Source organism: Antennarius striatus, chromosome 6 (assembly GCF_040054535.1).
Source record: "Antennarius striatus isolate MH-2024 chromosome 6, ASM4005453v1, whole genome shotgun sequence".
Lineage (NCBI taxonomy): Eukaryota > Metazoa > Chordata > Actinopteri > Lophiiformes > Antennariidae > Antennarius > Antennarius striatus.
In genome coordinates, this window is record NC_090781.1 from 22,652,031 (window position 1) to 22,666,938 (window position 14,908).

Consider the following 14,908-nt stretch of genomic DNA (forward strand, 5'->3'; position numbering starts at 1 on the left):
ACTTCAGTTTTAAGAAGTTGGAAACCAGTGAAATCGTAACTTTTCGTATTCTTTAAAAGACCTCAATGTGCACAATGTAATGTTGTTTATAGGACATATTCTGTATGTTCTGTACATATATGTGGTATATTATTACATTTATATAATGTAAATGTATAAATATGATGCCTCTATGCCAGCAATAGCAGTGGTGTGTTAATATTCCTGAACTATTGGTAAAACTTGGTTTGAAACATGGAATGATAAAAGCTCAAAGGTCAAGGTCATCGTAGTTTCAATAACACAAGAATTCAAATGGACTTTGTGACAACAGGATAGAATAATGAAGTTCTAGCATTTTCTGTTTACGTCATCAAAAGGTCAACCTCATTGTAATGTCATGACTCAGAGGAGGAAATTGTCACCATATGACAGAGATCAAAATGAAATTACTCCAGCCTTCATAACAATGTCATGAATTTTCTGCACCACATTCCAAGGGAGGAGGTAACATTGTGAGCCCAATAAAACATTTTTTCTGAGTTAGGGTTATTTTTTTTAGCCTTCCTTTTGAATCTCCACCCTAGTTGGCATGAGAGATTTGCTTTTGAGCTACACTCAATTTACTCCACCTTGTCTATGTTGAAGTGCATTAAAATAGAGATAAATCAAAAAAGTAATGATAGAAATATATTAATAAGGCAACTCATTGTTTTAGTTCCAATACATCAGCGATGCACACAAAGCAAACATACTATTGTCCCATACTTCAAAAGTGTGACCAAAGTCTACAGGGTGCCTTGATTCCTCAGCTGTTTGCTTTCACAAAGAATGATGTCTTTCACTAGGCTGCTCTTTGTGTTTGGAACATAGAGGAAACGGACTGATGCCTATTATGTTACTCACATGCAAAATATGATTGTCACAGAGCAATATGGCAGTATGGTATGGAGTTTAAAAGCTATTGCTAAAACAAATTAAAAATGTAACAGCGTTGATGTATACTGTAAAACATGACAAAAATGGAAACAACACATTGTAAAAGATGTAATAACTTAATGGTAGAAACAGGATGCAACATTCTGTCAAAGAAAGCAATTATGTTGCTACGGTTGCAGGTTGAGGGCAACATGGTTTATATGAACATTTTGGAACATTTTCCTCTTAGAAATCTAATGAAGTACAAATATATTGCCCTCATTTACCAATTAAGATGTCTACATTGTAAAAACATTAAACGAGAGGGAGAGACCAATAGTAAATAATTGTGGAATTTATCAATAAAAACACACAGTAACTTTTATTACTACGTAGCCAAGTTATTAACATTAAAATCAATTTCCTATAATGGTTTATGTACCGTAAATACGTTATCGCTTTTGCTTCTAATCCCTGGCGCTCGGGTTGCCTTTACAGCGGAACCATAGTGAAGTCGGATAGCGGGACGTCGGAGGTATTTCCTGGCGAACATCAACAACTTCCGGTAACATTTGTTTTGAAATTTTCGAAACCCTGAACAGGACATTGGCAGGTACAGTACTTGCATTGGCCGCTGTTTCACGACCAATTGTCTGATGAAAAATATATTATACACATCATTTCTCCCTTTAAATTAATAGTTGTGATGTTAAGTCTCAGAGTTTAATCTTCAAAAGTGGGAAGACCTCAAATCGCATGTAAACAAACTTAATTTCCCATGTCTGCACCAGATGTTGTGCTGTTTAGTCTCATCTATTCGACACACACACATTGCGGCTCAATTTCTGTGGCGACACCTGGTATTTAATGTTTAGTTCTCTTGTGAAAATTACGTATAGCCACAATTCAAGCAAACTACTGTTCATGTCGCTTCAGTCTGTAAGACATGTCGACGCTGTTCCCCTCTCTCTTCCCGCGGATAACGGAGTCCTTGTGGTTCAACTTGGACCGGCCTTGTGTGGACGAGACCGAGCTGCACCAGCAGGAGCAACAGCACCAAACCTGGGTGAGTGTGTGTGATGAAACACACTGTCCGTCCTCATCTCTTCATGCTCAAAGTTTAATTTGTGATCTGTTTCTACCTCAGCTGCAGAGCATAGCAGAGAAAGACAACAACCTGATGCCCATAGGGAAACCCATATTTGATGTAATGTAGTGTTCTCACCTATAACAGATATTTAAATTGTGTCTTGGTTTGACATACGATACCCTTTATTTAAATCTGCTGTCTTCACTATGTAGCAAGGGGGATATGAAGAAGAGGAAGAAGAGGATGATGAGGATGAGGAGGACAGTGAGGAAGACACGGAAGATGAAGAAGACATGCAGGACATGGATGAGATGAATGACTATAATGAGTCACCTGATGACGGCGAGATAAATGAGGTGCTTTTATGTAAATCTTACAACAAACCTCTTCCTGTCACTGCAGTAAAACAATTAATATTTTAATTAAGTTAAAATACAGTGTTGAAGTATCCCAAATGTGCAGAATTTTTTTTGCCCTTTTCTTTCCTTTTTAATGTCCCTTTTTTTTTACTATTTAAATTTGCAACAAATCTCTCTGACAGGTGGACATGGAAGGGCCAGATCAAGACCAAGACCAATGGATGATCTAAGAACCACTAGTCCCTGTTCTTCTTTCTGGGACTAGATTCCTGCTCCCCACTCAAAACATGACTGCAGCCCTTTCATTTTGGAACATAGAGTATTTTTCTATTTTGATAAGAATGAAAGGTTGCTTTGACACACTTTAGATGGAACCTAAAAAAATCCATTACAGTAAGTATCTCCTATCACACTGCTGATCATCTTTGAGGCTTTGGAGGCTTTTGAGTACTGCTGTGTCTGCCTTCACATTTTTGAAATATTGGTGTGGACTTTGTTGCAGCTGTGAATTTTTCTTGTTTGTATCATAGACACACAAATCAGTGAAGCGATCCCAGCTGTGTGACGTATACACACATGCAATGGTGGCTCATTTCACCTTTGAATTGTTAATTAATATGGCCCTTCTATAGCTGATTGAGCACAAACAGTTCTTTCAGATTAACAATGTGTTGCTTATGAAGGTGACTGCACCATATTGTATAATTCTATTTAACGGCGGTGTTGCTGTTGCTGCCGATTTGTCGCAAGTATATTGTATTATATGTATGATACATCAATCAAATTATTGCTTTTTAAGACTTTTATTACATGTACTGAAATAAACACAACCCTTGTTTGATGTATCAAATTTAATTATGTTGATTAAAGCATTTTTAAAATACATTTTAATGTCTTAGTAGGAGGATGTGAACTGCAACATGTTACAGAGGGATGTGATGGATTTAGGTTGACTTACTTTTAAAGTGCAGGGTAATTTTAGTGTTGTGAAATGTAATTTTTGTTTAATGCCAGTACTCACTGCTGGCTGTTTTTATGCAATTAATCACTGAAATAGTTTTTATAGTTAAATACAACAGTTTCCATCCAACTTTTAGAGGAAGGACATAAAATTGAGCCTTATTGACATTTCTCCTGTCTTCAGATTACCAGGTTTCAGTAGAAGCTTTTTATTAACTAAAGACAGTTTTTCACTTTTTATTTGTTCTTATTAGTTAGCTGAATGAAGAGAATGATGTGGAGCAAAGTCATCCAACAGGATTAAAACGGTGACGCTGTGTAGTAAAAAATTACCAATGAATCCAAATCATTCTTTGTCCACAGGAGAGGGCGCTATTGGGAATGTAATTCCATTCAAAAACCCATTTTCGAGTGGATGGAGTTATTTTAGTGAAGAAGTTACATGGACATGTCATCAATCCGTCCCTTGCTGCTTTTTTGAGATCCTGGTCTGCAGGATCTAGATGATTCCCTGATACATCAGCTCAGCCATCCCGTCTCTGATGCCTTTGCTGTACTCCAGGGTGGCTCGGTGGACCTTCCACTCATACAGGCCACTCTTGCGAATGTGCCTGAGAAACTTTGGTGCCCCAGGGAAAAGGACATTGTCCGCCACGATCATGGACCCTTTCCCTAGGAGACCAGAGCCCTCCAGCATCTGTAAGGAAGAAAGCAGTATCATGAAGGCCAGGTAATAATGAATGGAAAATAATAAGATATTTAATCAAATAGTACCTCGGTTGCATCTATTTTGCTTGAGAATGTCTTTTAAAAAAAATTTTTTTAGAGAAGACCTATGCAACTAAAACTTCCCTTCTGTACTGAAATATACTTTTTAACTTTAACCTTTCCTCTGATCGACAGGAAAAGCTTAAAGATGACTAATTCAGATGTGATGATTTTTCTAGTCACCTGCAAATCAGGGGCATAACATTTTTTCCAGTGGTCCATGAAAACAAAGTCCAGTCTTTCCAAACCATAGTCAGACCGCAATTTAGGGATCACCTCATCAGATGGACTCACAATGAGTTCAACCTGGAAACCACACAACATAAATGGTATAATCCTACCCACAATCAATAGAGTAAATAAAGATGTGTATTAGTTGACCTGTCTAAGTATATGTGATGCTCTGGACAGCGAAATGTCTCACCGTGTCATCGTCAAACCCTGCAAGGCGGATTACTTTCTCAGCTATGGCAGCATTCCTTTGGTCCATCTCAACACTGTAGAGCCTGGCACCCACTGGCAGAGACCGGGCAATCCTCACAGTGCTGTACCCACAGTGGGCACCCAGCTCCAGCACTGTCAGAGGGCTGTGCTCCATAAGCAGCCGGTCCAGGATTTTTCCTACAGAGAAGCCACATAAAAATCATGCTCATTATCCTCCTCCTGTTTTTACCTCCTTTAGCTTGACTTTTAGCAGGAATAAAAAAACTACTCTACAGATTGTTATAAAAATCACTGGAAGACTTGGGCTTGTAAAAATAAAGAACCCACAAGTGGTTCTTGAAAAAGATTCAGACCCATGTTTATTTTACTCCTTTTTTTAAAACATTGTAAAATTGGTCTCCCCAGTCTATTATAAGAAGTATTATTAAACAGGTATGTTAAACAGATGTGTGGTTGCAGAGATACACTGTCTTCTCACCTTTTTTTGGTCCAATATTACTGATGAACTCCACTTTGCTGCACCAAGTATCGAAGGCGTCCAAAATGCTGTCAGGGTCTCCGGGTATGGCATGAGTGAGCACATGCTGGAAGGCACGCTCCTCTCGACTCAGACCAGTAACGCAGTCCTTCCACACCCTGACCAGGACGGCTCGATAGAACAGCACAAAATAGTAGCGGTACCTGATGATCATTGTCAGCAGGAGGGGAAGAAAGGCCAGCGCGATGGCAGGAGACACCATCCTGATCTGTGTAGAAGGAAATTACTTTCATTACTGTAGTCATATTCAAGTTGCTCCTGACATTTGACTGTATAAGATGTGTTTAGAGGATGTGTTCATGACTGTTCCCTTTTCAAATGTACTCAAACATTAAAGTTGCTGCCCTGTGAGGAAAGAGAGCAACAGAATAGTCTTGGGATTTTGTCATTTACTGTTCGGATCCAATCTAAAATCGGTGTAAAAAACATCATCAGTCAACAAAGCAGATGGTGCGTCATTGTTATATTTCTCATTATGAACTTAAATGTTAATCTTATGCTTGAAACAGGCAGAAGAGGTGTTGCTAAAATAATACACAAGTAAAAACATTATTTGAATAATCCACCTTAAATTTCAATTTTTACAAACTTTTTTGATTAACCTTTCTTCAATAATACAAGAAGAGACTCACATAGATATAGTCCTGTGCTTCAGTCTCATGGTAGATAAAGAACTGTGCCTCTCTAGATGCTTCTACTCAAGGTAACCATAGACATCACAGGCTCTCTGTGTCACACATGCAACAGGTGAGTTGAATTTTCAATATAAAGCCTCTCTTCCTGTCTCATGAACAACAGATATACTCACCTGTTTTCTGAAAGGTTGGGCAAATGCTGAACCACAGCAGCACTGATGATGACAAAGCTGAAAATCGCACCTCAACTGAGGTGCGTACAGAAAGACAGGTAGCGTAACAGACCTGCGAGTATGAATTATTTATCCACGGCAGTATACCTTTTGCAATTACTATATAACTGAGAAACAAACACTGACACTAACATAAATAACTCGTCTTTTTAGAAAACATCTGATCAGACACACAGAAGATCTCTAGATAATTAGAAACTTAACGATAGCGAAGAGAATGAGACGGGGAGAGCCGGTGTGAGACAGACATTCGATACACCAAGTTAACATCAGCAGGTGTGTTTCGGGGTGGAATTAAATTTCTTCTACTTGTGTGCTTTGTCATGCTGGCAAGATCAAGCAAAATATCATTCATGGATTATTATCTAACGTAACTAGGAGAGCAAAATCCTCAAGTGGAATTCAGTTTGATACAAAAAAAAGAACATAAAACAGAACATAAAAATGAGAGACCAAATAAAGATCAGAATGATTTTGTTTATTCATGTTTTGAGCCCTTATTTTCAGTAGTTCTTTAGTGACGCATTCAAACTGGGAACTCATTCCACAGAATAATTTCAACTCAGAATCTTGAGACAATGACTAGTAAGAAATAAAATAGTAAAATAAAAATCAAAGAGAAAATTACATGACTAATCTAGCCATGAAAAAATGCCTAAAAATAAAAAGTTTACTTAAGATAACACAGGAAACTTGTTTTTAGCATTAAAGGAAAAACCATTATGCAGCTTCATCCCAAATATGTGATGGATAACCCAGATTATTTTCTTCAATGACTCAACGCTTGAATTTTGATTCTGTATATACAAATGTACACACAACAAAAGACAACACAATAACCTGTTTCAATTAGAATGATACACGACTCCTCAAGCCGTGCCCAAAAGTAGCTTTCCTACAGTGATGTTCTATTTTACATAAGGGAGCACAGATATGGTGAGTAAAGGTAAATTATTTATGATTGATTGGTTAAAATAAGAGCTAAAGGAAGACTTTCACTGTTTGTTGTGAGATTTCACACTTTTTTCCTAATAGGAAGCAATTTATCAAGTAAGTGGCCAGTATGCAGATTTACACTTATCTAAAAACTAATCTGGTTAAATGGTTCATTTACATAGAATATAAAAATGTTATCAGGTGATTTACTGAGTGTTACTGGAGTAATTGTTGGCGGAATATTATTTTTTAGCTAGTTCCTGATGTTCTCACTCGTTCTTTGTTTCTATACTACAAATGGTTCCACAACCACAAAACTACGTCCACGGAGCAGGTCTGCAATGTTTGTCTAAAGCTCTGGACAGGATTGTTTAAGGAGAGCTCTGATGAACTTCTTGAGCTCTTTGTCCCCTCTTGTCCACTTCACCAGTCTAGTCAGCACCAGTCTTCCCTCTTCAGCTTGAGCTAAGGCGAAATACCATTTACCCTGGGTCCCCTTTCCTCCTTCTTTTGCTTGTGTTTTGTCTATCTCGCCTCCCTCTGACTCCCTGTCTTCATTTGTCTCTGCAGAATCTAAGCCAGGACATGTGCACGTGCCACCGTCTTGCAGCCACAAAGCACTGTGGGCCATTGCACCTCCGACCCCTTCAGCTCTCTCTGCGCCCCCCCCTGCCCACCTCAGGATGCGGCTGCGGGATGTAGGCACGAGCTGACGGTCCCCTCCCACCGTCGACACGCTGCCCAGACGCATCTTAAACACTGAAACAGAAGCAGAGAGAAACCTCTTCAGCAGGTGTCGGTTCAGACACGTTGTGAAGCAACCTCCCTCAGTATGACTAGATAAACTGAAGCTATCTAAACATACATTTTAGGCAAGTGTTTTGCTGCCCTGTTATCTGAATGTTCTCACCATACGAGCTGTGGCAGAAGTTGTCTTGGATGTCGGCCTCTCCTTCTGCAGCCAGACTGCAGGCATCACAGATAACACTACCTAGGGGGTGGAAAAGAGAGGGTCAGTTATTTCCAGTAGGGACATAAAAATCATCCAAAAGCCCATAGGGCATTTGGGAACTCCAGGATTAAGTCGAAAAGAACATTTAAAATAGAGATGGGTTAAAAAAAGAAAACACAACCACTGACTTCCAGAGGGAAATTCCAGTTGTTATAGAATTAGCAGAGTTGAAATGTTTGAATAAAAATATTTTAAGGAAAGTACCATATAGGCCAAGTACCTGATTTGTAGTTTAGTCTAAATAAACATGAGCCAACAGGCCTGACACTCATTTCAGTTTTAGAGATTAAAAAAATGTGTTTTTCCAAAACTTTTCAAATAACCTTAAGCATATCTTTCTTGCAGTGATGTGTCTGGTTACTTATTAGCAGGAATAGCTGATACTGACATGTTTGTGAAAAGTGACAATGATATTGGCATGCAGATATCGACTGGCTATTATTTGAGCTTTGTGCAAAAATATGCCTGCAGTATAAAAGGTGATGCAACACACTTGGAGACCGAGATAGTATTGTGAGTGATGCATTCCCCAAAAATGTATATTAATGTACAGTATTAAGTATGCTTAAACGCTCAATGCCATTTGGCCCACACGTTGCGCATGGAACAATGCGCAATGGTGTAAATATTTAAATAATAATGACACATTTACTTTGACAAACAAATCCGTTCCCTGACCTTTCAGGTCCTCTTCGTGTCTGACCTCGTCCACCGTCCGCAGTTCGTGTTCCCCGGTGGCCGGGATACACAGCTCGGTCCCGCGTGGAAACCGGCTGCAGTTGAACATCTTCGGCCAAGGGAAGCCGAACGCGCTCATGACCGGGACGCAGCCGTCACGCACGGCCTCGCACAGGCTCCTGCAGGGGCTGACGGGCCCGCTGAGCTCCGGCAGACACACCGGAGCGAACAGCGAGCACAAGAACTTCTTGGTGTCCCGGTGGCACAGCTTGGAGATGAGGGGCAGCCAGGCGGCCGACTGCTGCTGGGCCTCCTTCAGGGTGTCGTGTCCGAGCAGGTTGGGGACGCGCATGTGTCGGTATCCGATGCCGTGGCACAGAGACAGAGTACTCGGGATGGGCTTGCAAACCGAACGGACCGAGGAGCTGAACACGAGCGACGGTGGCCCCAGCTGGTCTCGAACCACGGTGTCGGAGCCATGGCACGTTTTCACGAACAAAATAAATGAAAACACAAAAGCAAACATTGCAGTTTTTGGGATCCAACAAGTACACAGTGAGGTTTCAAGGAAGCAACACCTCTGCCTCGACTTGAACGGCCCCCCCAGGTGTAAACTGAGGTGTGGAGGAAACCGGGGGCTAATGAGAGGGCAGGCGCCTCCCAGTCACCATCAACACACCCCAACAGACTGGTGTCTGCCTCCACGGTTCACAGACTGCATGTGCAACATGTTCTCAATGTTTGTCAGTTGTCTTTGTGCAGCATTAGTCTTTATTATTGTCCTATTGTTTGTTGGTTTGTACGTTTGTTGTTTAAAGCTTAATTTGTTCTCAAATTCTACAGCAATTTTGAAAATGGGATAAACATTAATGTTATGTTCATAAAAAGGCCAGGCTCAAATTGTTCAGTCACCTATAGCCTCATAAAGTGACCTTGTTTTTGTAAAACAAACAAACAAACAAACAAACAAACAAACAAACAAATAAGAGACTGATGTTGTGGGTAAGAAGATCTCTTGATTGGCTTGACTGTAAAATTAGGTAGTGGAAGTGATGTGCCTGTCATCATACTCTCAACCAGAGGGTGTAAGAGACGCTTTCATCTTTTTCCAAGGTGAAACGTGTGGAATCCTGTCTCCCTTGTCCTGCTGCTGTCTATTTTTCGTACGCAGTTGTTTGCATTTGATTTGCTACATAATTTCAGAAAAAAAGAGACAATTTCTGAGGTATTAGAATTTGGTACAACACATTAATAAACAACTGTTTCACACACAAGATTGAATTTTGTATACATAATAAAAATAACTAAAATGGAGAAAAAGAACACTTAGATTATGCTGAGTTTGACCAGTTTAAAAACAATGAGTCAAATAGCCTTACACCACAATCATGACTGAATGGACCTGTTTGAGTGCCTCGGTCCAAAAATCTGCTCACGGGCCTTTTGTGGGGTCCACCTAACATCCACTTTAAACCATGTTGGTACCCTGTGAACCCAGACGTTTCATTCAGCACTGTGCACACAAAATACTAGACATGCCAGTATCATTGTTTGCCTGGAGCGACACCTGTTTCCACTAGTTTAATCAGACAGATTTAGGCTTAGACATAAGCGCTTGCATTGCCTGGTCCACATTTGACTAGTTTTAATATTGCACATTATATAGTGTATTATCTATGTTTTGCTCCAATGATGATATTTGTTAATCCAACATGTATTTATTTTACAAAACTCTACAACTAAAGAAGAAATTGTTACATCGTTGAAAATGTCTGAATACAAGGTATACCAAAGGACTACCCTTAAGATTAAAGAATCGGGGAATATTTCTCCAGGGAAAAAGAAGGAGGACAAAGAGAGTCAAAAGCTGGAGCAGTTCTTCTCCAGTCAAAATGATGATGAGGTGACAACTAATAAAGCCAATGTTGACAGAAGGACACAAGCACAAATTGCTTTTGATAATATGCAAGAGAAGAGGCAAATGGAAAGGATTTCGAACAAAGCATCAAAGACACACAAACACAGTGGAGGATTTTAACCGTTACCTGGACAACCTGACAGAGTATTATGATATTCCCAAGGTCAGCTGGACCAAGTAGAAAAGGATCCTTTGTTGTCTTTCATGCTTTATTTGTGCTTTTATTTTATACAATAAGATAACATGCTTTATTTATCCCAATCTGGGAAATTTAAAAGCAACATTTCAAGGGGAATTCAATGACTCCATTGTTGTAATTCCTGGTGTATATATTAAGGAATTGATAGAAAAACAAAAAAACCCAAACAAACCCCAAAACAATACAAAACTATTTTTTCGTCACGTGATGAAGGCTAACGCGATTTCACAAATACCGGAAGTGATTGTTGTGTTGTTGCACGAGAGCTGCTGTCATGTGATAGCTGGCCCGAGAAGCTGCTGTTGACAGTAGCTTCCTTCTTCTAGATGAAGCTAAAGTAAAGCCACGCAGGAGATACATTTTATGTTTGTTGGAGAGGACAATCACGGCTCGTTTCTGACGGAGAACAGAGAGCTGGGTTTGTGTGCATTCGCCCCACGGACGCTGTCATGGGTTGCTGTTACAGCAGCGAAAACGAGACCTCAGAGCAGGTAGTTAGCTGCTAGCTGGCTAAAACTCTCGATAATGTACAGTTGTTACATTACCTAACAAAATCCTTCATTTTGTCCATCATGTGTCATAGATGACATACAGTTGAATTGTGTGTGACAAAGTTACGAAGTGGTTGTTTTTAAGAAGTTAAAGTGACCCCTGAAAAGAATGTTAAGCTTGCTAGCTTAAGGCTTCGAATCAGGCCTGGTTTAAGTCAAGCAGTAAACTTAACGCTGATGACAAACGATCATAAATAATAAGGAAGAAAGCAGCGAAAGTTGTTCCAAATAAAAGTATAATTATGGTTATTTATTTACACTTACTTTAAAGGCTAGCATAATTAAGTTGCATTCCTTTCCGAAACTTGATACTTCTAAAATAATGTATTCAAATTAATGTGTTATTATTGTTATTATTATTATAATAAAAAAGTTACAAACAAAATACTAATGATCGAACAAGAAGTGATTAATTTTCTGGTTCATATTGTCTCGTTTTTGTTTTTTTTTGTCATGTGACTCCTCAAGGAACCAAGTAAATCGTGTCTTCGTTCCTTCCCATGTCGTTGATCAACGGCCTGAGTTAGGGTTAGGGTTATATTTTATTTCTTGATGTAAAATTGAGAAATGTGAGTCAAAGTATTTGGTACTGCAGATATATTCAAATACTACACATCTATAAGATAAATAGTTAAACTGTTGTGAATTCAGATATTCACTATCTGCAATTGATAATCTGCCTGACCTGTTGTAGGACTCTGATGAACGTAAGCCGCTGATCCCTCACCCAAATCCTGTCAGTAAACCTCCAAATGGGTCCGATTGGATTTCTCCCAGCGTCCCCTCGGCGCGGACAGATGAGCAGGCCCTTCTTACATCCATCCTCACCAAGACCGCACAGTAAGACACCCCGTCACTCAATCTTTAAGATTCAAGATATTTCCTGGTGATTAGGCAGCAATGGCTCCACAAATACACCTGCCATATTTCCTCTCTTCCAGGATTATCATTGATGTCTCAGCAGCTGACTCTGTCATGATGGAGCAGCATGAATACATGGACAAAGCTCGGCAATATAGGTTTGTTTTGTTCATGTTTGTGCATGCAAATGTTTGACTCTCTGGGTAAGAATTATGTAATAAAATGAGAAGTCTAGATCACACTGTATGTGAAGATTGTATCAGTAATTGGCTGAACCACACAGGGGAAGTGCCCTCAGCATAGGACTTCTCTTACAAACTCACCCTTGAACACAGATAAAATTACACAGCAGCTGTGCTTATGACCAGACTTTGGTTGCTGTTCTATAGGGTCCGTAAATGTTGAATACAAACTGTGCTTAATATTAAGCTCTCAACTGCCGCTTAAGTAATAGCAGCGCAACAGTCCAAGTAAGGTTGTGGTTTTTGGTCGTTTCAGTACAAAGCTGGCTGTGTTGAGTAACAGTCTGCCCCAGAAGAAAGCCCTCGCTCTGCCCTCCCTCACCAGCCAACCCCATCAAGTGCTAGCAAGTGAACTGGTGCCATACTCAGATGTTCAGCAGGTAATGATACGATACACTAGCATGCACGGAAATGTTGGCATATGTTTCTTGTTGGCGACACGTAACATCAGACAGATACTGTTTTGGTAACCATGCAAATTGTTAAGCTGTGTTGGATTTCAGAGTGAAGGTGTGTGTTTACAGTTGTGGCTTAAAATAGATCTTGTAGCTATTTAATATTTTTTCCATAACACCGCATCTCTTGTCTGGTCTTGGTATACTGAATGAAGCTGTGAATTTTAATTATTTTTCTCACCCCCCTTGATCTTTTTACTGTTTTCTTCTTTTGCAGGTGTCAAAGATAGCAGCTTATGCTTATAGTGCAATCTCTCAAATCAAAGTGGATGCTAAAGAAGAACTGGTTGTCCAGTTTGCCATCCCCTGAATCTGCAGCCCCGGCCTCAATACTTCTCCTCCCATCCTGCTCTCTGTGACACATCTGCATCATCGCCCTCTTGCCCACCGTTTATTAAAGAGTCTTGGTCCTTGTGCTTCTTAGCAATGCCTCTAACTGCTACAAAGACAAAGATGATGTAGCGTTCCATCCTTTGGCTGTCATTTTGTGTACTTCAAGGCTCAGCGACAAATGTCATCAATGGATTATGAAAGTTAATTTACTGTTAACGGGCCATTGAAATGGAAGTTCATATTTACAACAATAAGATATACTTTTTATGTGTTGATCAAGAGGCTTTTGCCAGAACCAACTGTGGAAAAACCCACGTTTGTCCTTCTCTGTGTCTGCTTTAATGGTTTTAGGGCCATCTCTTTATCTGTATTTTTATTTTAACTTTCTTATCTTGTAATCTCAGGCGAGTAAGAGAAGTTCCACATACCGGATAGTTTTCCAAAGGCATAGAAAAATGAACAGTAGATTCACTTGGAATAGGATTTTGACACAAAGCATTGACTTATGGGAGATGTAATAGTTTTTTTTTTATTGTCTCTGTTCCATAGGTGTCAGTGTAATGACTATTTTAGTAATTTACCTGTATAAAAACACGTGCACCATGGCTAGGAGTTTGGACTTAGTATTTCTTTCAGTAATTCTGGCATTTGAGGGCCCTCAAATGCCAGAACTACATTTTGAGGGCCCTACACATTCTTTCATCATCAAGAAAACAAAAACATTCAAACCAAGGTGATACAATTTTATGGATGAATGCCAGTTAAGGCATAAATCGTCCTGTAATATTCTGGTGGCACCCTGCATCAAGAACCATGTCTCACAACAGATGGAGCATGAACCAGTAAATCAACCTCACGTGAGAGAATTATGGTGTGATTTCACTCTAAACTGTTTAACAGATCTGGTCATTTTTTGTTGTCTTTTGTGTAATCTGCTTCCAGTTGAGGCCTAGTCCTAAATGACTTGTCCATTGCATGGTGTTCTCTGAAGGGTGAGCGTGGTGGATGGGCCTGCTAATGTCACTGAGGGTGGGAAAAGATTCAACTGTCCTGGGGCTCAAGTTCTTCAGTTTACAGGAAGTCGTGTCCTCTGCGGTTTTTCTTGCACTAACAAATTGAACAGGCAGATTTCACATATTTAAAGAGGCAAACTCTGTTTTCCCACTTTGGTGATTAAATATCAGGACAGACGATGGATTGTATGTGTGAAGAGTCTATTGATCAGGATTGAGTAACAACTTGTGGTCACAAAAGTTTTTATGAAAAACAAAAAAGACTTAAGGCTTGTGTTTTTTAGCTTTGGAACAAAGCTTTTTGCTGCAGATCGTGAAATGATTGAGTTGTTCATATTAATCAGAAACTAACCATTGCGTAGCAGTGTGGGGGAACATTAACAATCTATATACCACTGCAGATAAAATGATCCAAGACTTTTTTGTGATTATTTATTTGTGTTTTTAAATGTATATTTGCTCCTCAGAGTATGATGAGCCGCTCATGAGTCTAAAGGGATGATCTGCGAGGCTGTGATTAATCCAGTTATACGTTTGATTTAAGGTTTTTTTTCCAATGAGTTCTTGGCATTTTTATTTTCTGTTTTGTTACACAAATTTGTTATACTACCTGAAATATGTTTGTAATATCTTAGGCTAGTACCAAAAAGTTTGAAGAGGTTTTTTTTGTGTTTTAGTTTAATTCATTAAAGATTTTCAACAGAAACACTTGTTACTTATTAAATAAATCCCAAGATTTAAGTGCACACATCTGAGAAGCATTTGATATAACAGAGACAGTCTGAT

At 39.4% G+C, this 14,908-nt stretch overlaps 4 protein-coding genes across 4 annotated transcripts; 2 read left to right on the forward strand and 2 right to left on the reverse strand.

The window, feature by feature from the left end:
* Positions 1 to 1,443: 1,443 nt before the first annotated feature.
* Positions 1,444 to 3,181, forward strand: anapc15 (anaphase promoting complex subunit 15). Its single transcript, XM_068316708.1, has 5 exons — positions 1,444 to 1,510; positions 1,834 to 1,963; positions 2,045 to 2,104; positions 2,200 to 2,343; positions 2,529 to 3,181. The coding sequence occupies exons 2-5, from the start codon at positions 1,844 to 1,846 to the stop codon at positions 2,574 to 2,576; spliced, it is 372 nt and encodes a 123-aa protein (XP_068172809.1). The 5' UTR covers positions 1,444 to 1,510; positions 1,834 to 1,843; the 3' UTR covers positions 2,577 to 3,181.
* A 177-nt stretch (positions 3,182 to 3,358) lies between these two features.
* Positions 3,359 to 5,380, reverse strand: tomt (transmembrane O-methyltransferase). Its single transcript, XM_068316709.1, has 4 exons — positions 4,997 to 5,380; positions 4,499 to 4,695; positions 4,258 to 4,380; positions 3,359 to 4,003 (listed from the first exon to the last, which is right to left on the reverse strand). Exons 1-4 carry the CDS (start codon positions 5,256 to 5,258, stop codon positions 3,806 to 3,808), a joined length of 780 nt encoding a protein of 259 aa, XP_068172810.1. The 5' UTR covers positions 5,259 to 5,380; the 3' UTR covers positions 3,359 to 3,805.
* A 1,001-nt stretch (positions 5,381 to 6,381) lies between these two features.
* sfrp2l (secreted frizzled-related protein 2 like) lies at positions 6,382 to 9,163 on the reverse strand. The gene is made up of 3 exons (XM_068317869.1): positions 8,551 to 9,163; positions 7,771 to 7,851; positions 6,382 to 7,619 (listed from the first exon to the last, which is right to left on the reverse strand). The coding sequence occupies exons 1-3, from the start codon at positions 9,074 to 9,076 to the stop codon at positions 7,210 to 7,212; spliced, it is 1,017 nt and encodes a 338-aa protein (XP_068173970.1). The 5' UTR covers positions 9,077 to 9,163; the 3' UTR covers positions 6,382 to 7,209.
* Positions 9,164 to 10,916: 1,753 nt separating this feature from the next.
* lamtor1 (late endosomal/lysosomal adaptor, MAPK and MTOR activator 1) lies at positions 10,917 to 14,828 on the forward strand. Its single transcript, XM_068317592.1, has 5 exons — positions 10,917 to 11,158; positions 11,913 to 12,058; positions 12,160 to 12,237; positions 12,578 to 12,701; positions 12,994 to 14,828. The coding sequence occupies exons 1-5, from the start codon at positions 11,117 to 11,119 to the stop codon at positions 13,084 to 13,086; spliced, it is 483 nt and encodes a 160-aa protein (XP_068173693.1). The 5' UTR covers positions 10,917 to 11,116; the 3' UTR covers positions 13,087 to 14,828.
* Positions 14,829 to 14,908: the final 80 nt, after the last annotated feature.